General features: G+C 41.8%; 1 protein-coding gene across 1 annotated transcript; it reads left to right on the plus strand.

Annotated features, from left to right (window-relative positions):
• The first annotated feature begins 1,464 nt into the window (after positions 1-1,464).
• On the plus strand, positions 1,465-5,774 carry LOC104953192 (uncharacterized). Its single transcript, XM_010780109.1, has 4 exons — positions 1,465-1,628; positions 3,429-4,187; positions 4,928-4,960; positions 5,424-5,774. Exons 1-4 carry the CDS (start codon positions 1,613-1,615, stop codon positions 5,471-5,473), a joined length of 858 nt encoding a protein of 285 aa, XP_010778411.1. The 5' UTR covers positions 1,465-1,612; the 3' UTR covers positions 5,474-5,774.
• The last annotated feature ends 6 nt before the right edge of the window (positions 5,775-5,780 follow it).

A 5,780-nucleotide genomic window follows, 5' to 3' on the forward strand; every position in this document is an offset into this window, starting at 1 on the left:
CTTCATCCCGTAAAAGGTTGGTCTCTGGCTTATTCCTGTCCCAGCTGGACCACGGTGATACCATTCATAGATTTGCCTGTCCCACTGTCTTGGCCAAACTTGACCCACTCTACCATGCTGCACTGCGTTATATATCAAATGCACCCTATAGGACTCATCATTGCACACTGTATAGCCTAACTGGATGGTCCTCACTCACTATGCGTAGGATGCAGCATTGGTTTTTATTAATGTATAAAGCCATCTTAGGAAAGCTTCCACTCTACATATGTGCCAGATTTGCTCCAGTTTGTGACTTTTACAACCTCAGATCCAGTGCCTGGATACGGTTCCAGGTTCCTGCTGTGCGGACTGAGGCTGGAAAAAGGAGTCTCTTTCATTATGGTCCTTGGTCTTGGAATGACCTTCAATCACGCCTCAAACTGAGGGCAATTGTCCCTATAGCATGTTTTAAATTGAAGTTGTCAGAGGTCCTTACCACCAGCTGCTCTTGCAGTAATAAGTAGTGCCTTTCTTACTGTCCTAATGTGCACAATGTAGTAACTGCTTTTTTCGTCTTTTGTTTTCTTAGTTATGTTCTCTGTATTTTATATGTTTGTGTTATGTGCTATGTGTAACGTTATTGCCTTCTTGGCCAGGTCAGCATTGTAAATGAGATTTTATCTCAATGCTTTTTATCTGGTTAAATAAAATAATAAATGTTGGTGTACAAGACACCTACTAGCTGCAAACAATAATTTAATTGTAAATCGCCAATTATACGCAGATATAATATATATTATTTGAATAACGGTCATTCTGCATAGCAAGTTATTTTCACGTTTGGTACTTTAGGAATATTTTGATGCAGATATTTGTGTACTTTTACTCGAGTGACCTTTTGAATACAGCCCAGAGTATTCCTACTCTCTTGTACTTGTATACTTTTATTCAAGTAACCTTTTGAATACAGGCCAGAGTATTCCTACTCTCTTGTACTTGTATACTTTTACTTGAGTAACCTTTTGAATGCAGGCCAGAGTATTCCTACACTCTTGTACTTAATTACAAGATCTGAGTACTTCTTCCACCTCTGCCAATTATACAGTGATATAATATATGTAATTTAAATAACGGTAATTCTGCATAGCGTGTTCTTTTTACTTTTGGCACTTTAAGTATATTTTGATGCAGATATTTGTGTACTTTTACTTGAGTAACCTTTTGAATGCAGGCCAGAATATTCCAACACTCTTGTACTTGAGTAACCTTTTGAATGCAGGCCAGAGTATTTCCTACTCTTGTATTTGTGTACTTTTACTTAAGAACAAGATCCGAGTACTTCTTCCATCTCTGGCCATTAAAAGAAAACATCCCCATTATCTCCAATCACTGCGACCACGTGGCTGTCACATGGGGGTCTACAGGTCAGATTTGAATATAAAAACTCCCTACCAAGTTTCCCGCCGCACCGCTTATCTTGCACTAACTTCCGGTCCCACCCACATTCTCGTGTCTCTTCCGGGTGACACAACCACACAGACTTTATTATCCAGTGAGCCGTCGAGATCTGAACGCTGTAAACAAAAGTTACTCCAGGGCTAAACTCTCCCGACACGCTACACGAAAAGACATGCATATTAAAACAGGTGAGTTTGGACCACTTTGTGACAGACGTGACCGAAAACTCCTCACTTTCAACGGCTGTTTTGTTGTCTTGGCGACGGTGTTAGCCTACGTTAGCTTAGCGTGTTAGCCGCTTTTTGAATGGAGGGTTACGAAACTTAAGCTAACGTGCTAAGCTAAGCTGTACATTTCACGATGTGGTGACAAATATGAAGATATCTCCACGACGACAACGGTTAATGGGATGTATTTTAAATGTAATGAATATGTTTAAACTGTTTATGAAAGAAAATGTCGAGTTTTCACTGCCGTACCGTGACGATGCTAATTAAAGTTTGCTAACACCGGTAGCTGCCAACACCGCAAAAACAAATCCCTACATGTTGTTATCGACTCAGCTACAGAGAAATCTGTGTGTATATATAATTAGATTATTGTCATGGTGTTTGTAAAGGATAACCTGGATTAGCAACCCTCTCCATTTTGTTTAATATGAAGCGCTTTGAGCAGCACGCTGTTCAGGCCGAGTGTCCTTTTTCTTAATCGGGTTTGTGACCCTACAGGTTATGTAAGACTATATATAACCAGTGGTGTAAAGTAACTAAGTACATTAACTCAAGTACACTACTTAAGCACAATTTTAAGGTACTTTACTTGAGTATCTCCATTTATGCTAATTTGTACTTCTACCTCACTACATTTATATAATACCTTTTTGAGTCAATTTACAGGTTTGGATTAATGATGTGAAATATAATCACGTGTTAAATCAGACTTTAGTTCCACCTGGAGTACATTCACAAGCTACCCTGAGTACTTCTACTTTTACTCAAGTACAAGATCTGAGTAATTCTACTTTTACTTGAGTAACAGAGTATTCCTGTTCCTTTTAGTATTCATCATCTCATAAGAAGGACAAGTGTTTAAAAAAAAAAAAAAAAAAGTATAATTTCAGTGAGTGATTAAAAACTACAGTATAAGCTTGGGCCTTGTATGTTAAACACACACACACACCTATGCAAATGATTTTCAGTACCGTAGACTCACTCATTTACATGGTATGATATCAGTCCATTTGAATACCCTGGTATCTTTATATTGCTGCTCAGAGAAATCATGTGATAATGTGCCTTAACTTCCTGATGTTTGTTTTATTGAGGCTGTGGGAAAATCCTTTTATAACCCGGTGCAAAGTAAAGAGTCTTGTGGAGTGACACACCTTTTACTGTGTGTTTGACTCTTGTGTGTGTGTGGACAAGAATCTCACTGTTGTTAAACAGAAAGAGCCGGGCAGAGATGGGTGTAGTTGTGTTTTTTCTGAACCTCAGTCCTAGGTAATGGTATCCTAATAAATCCCCAAGAACTGAAACATGTCTGATGTTCATCATATCTAGGTAATATAAGCATTGTTGTGGAATAAGTCCAGGACTTGCCTGTTAAGCTACAAATGATCCTTACTGTTAAAAATATGAAATAGATTTATGTAAATGTGCTGAGGCTGTTATCCCACAGCTCGTTTTATCAAGCAAATAAAGTTTCAGTAACTGATCTCACTACAATAAGAGCACTAACATCATATCATTTTTGCCCTGACTGTCTCTAGAATACCGTGTGCACGCAGACATTTTTAAATATGCCTTTTTCAGGAAATAACACATTCATGCAGCACGCAAGAAACCGCATGGTGGTCTGTTAGGAGTAGACTATTTGGTGAACTCATTTTCATTTAGATATCTTTGTGTGAGCATGACAGTGCTAGATTTTCCCCAGTCAAAATGTAACCTCCTACACGGCAAAGGTAACTTATGGAACATCTCTTTCAGGTACATGGGAAGCCAGCAACCCTGTGTGTGAGTCCGACACTCTGTGCGATCCAGCAGTCCTCGTTGCCTCCACAAACTCAGAGCCTCACATTCGCAACCGTCGCCTGTCACCTGGCTCTGGGAACTGTGGTGGAGGAGGAGGAAGCTGCATCTCTGGAGGAGGAGGAGACCAACCTCAGCCCCGGAGCATTTTACCCGAAGGCGAGCTGATCCGCCACGTGCACACCTTTAGCAGCAGAGACAAAGAGCGCAAGCACCAGCAGCACAAAGGCCGAAGTCTCCGTAGAGAGAGCCAAAAGGGGGTCGGGCGGGCATCTAAAGTCCACCAGAACCAGAAGGAGAGGTGGGTTGAAGACAGTCTGTCGCTGCTCAAACCTCCGCCTGCCTTCCCGGTGCAGGACAGCCCCGCCAAGCTGCAGCCGGCCGTCAGCTACGCCTCCAAGGTGAAGGCGAGAGCGGCCATTGGGGGGCTGGAGGAGGAGGAACGCCCGGCCATTGGGGTGCTGCTGCAGAACCAGTGGGGGCTCAGTTTCATCAGCGAGGCCAGGCCGCCTGGAGAGAGCCGGAACGCCGCCTCCACAACCACAGACGCCCAACAACAGCCAGCAGATCCACAGACGCTTCCGGAAGACACGCCCACTCCCGTCGCTACCGCTGTTCCCCCAAACACCAACACGCGCCCAGAGGAGGACGAGAGCAACGGGAAGCTGCTGCTCAGCTGTCGCCACCTAGTGGAAGCTTTGAACTATCACAGTAGAGGTGAGCACAACTGGAGGATGGTTTCTTTAAATGACAAAATGTGTAACTTGTTGTCGACTTCTCAGACATTTTTGACACACTATAATTATGTTTTTTTGAACTTATTATACTGTGTAGTATTTTGTCTGCACACGGTCTGAAAACCAATCTGTTCGACTGAATCTTTGCTAAAGTCAAAATGTACGTAGCACTTAGAAATGTCTGGCTTTAAGTGAAGCTGATGCCGTAGCACTTAAAGCTTTGAACTCTCAGCCTGTCAGGTGATTCATTTATTTAAATGACGTAACTTGTTGTCGGCCTCTCAGATATTTCGGATGTACTATGCTGTGTTTTTTCCCTTCGTGTTTTCGACACACTATAAGGAGGTTTTTTGTAATCTTTTGAACTTATTATACTCTCTAGTTAAATATACTTAACTCTGTCAAAAAAGAAATGAAGAGTCTACACGCAGTCCGTCGCAGACTGAAAACAAATCCGTTTGACTACATATTTTCTAAAAAAAACTAAATCTCTTCAGTACGTAGCCCGTCTGTCTTTAAGTGAATTAATGCAGTAGCACTTAAATGTGCTCGGGCTTAGAGACGGGAAATGTACCCGATTCTCGCTTTGAGTTTGTGTCTTAATGGTTGCACTTATTGATTTGTTAGATTGCAAGTCCATTTTTAGAATAACAACGACAGCTAAATGTAAAAAAACTTTAATTTCAGTCCTTTAATTCGACTTTCTTCTTCTCTCCTCAGAATGGAACGCTATCTGTAACAAACAGAAAAAAGGTACGTGGACTCAAAGCACTCGCTCAACACTTGGACGATGATTACGTGGAACATTACTTCTGATTTAAAGCTACGACACACACAAACGATCGACATGAACGTCCTCAATTTAAAAGTGAACTTAAATGAACATGCTTTCATCCAAGTGTAATTCACAAAAGCAAATAATTAAGTACATTAATTGCAGATATTCAAACTATAATTATCCTATTGACGTGAAATGGCTCCAACAGGATGTGACCATTTGGCTTCCCTTTTCACACCAGAGACATTGTATTCACACACACACACACACACACACACCCACACACACACACACACACACACACACACACACCCCCACACACACACACACCCCCACACACACACACACACACACACACTTATTGTCTGTAGACGTGTTGTTTACATTGAGGCCCTCCAGTTCTCTCCCGCTGACCTCTATTTCTTGCTCTTTCTGCAGGTCTGAAAAAGGTCGTCTGGTACAAGGACCCCGAGGAGCACCCAGCCTAGCGGTGTGAGGGACGACCCAAAGCATATATAAACACACACACACACACGTTATCACATGCACATTTAAACGTATAAAGATGGACACATTTACACAATGCACTCAGGATGATGTCTTCACGCAAAGCCACACTGAGACACTTTGGACTAACTTTTGAGAGCTTACAGCAACGGACTTTTTTAACGCCTTACAGAGAGCCTGCCTTAAATAATCAGAGCTGTTTTCACCCCCTCTCATTACCATTTTTAGCTTGTGTGTGCGTGTAGAGCTGGTGTTTTTTAAAAACAATCTTTTTTCAGAAAGCTGTAA

Source organism: Notothenia coriiceps, unplaced genomic scaffold, assembly GCF_000735185.1.
Source record: "Notothenia coriiceps isolate Sejong01 unplaced genomic scaffold, NC01 NC01_scaffold00021291, whole genome shotgun sequence".
NCBI lineage: Eukaryota > Metazoa > Chordata > Actinopteri > Perciformes > Nototheniidae > Notothenia > Notothenia coriiceps.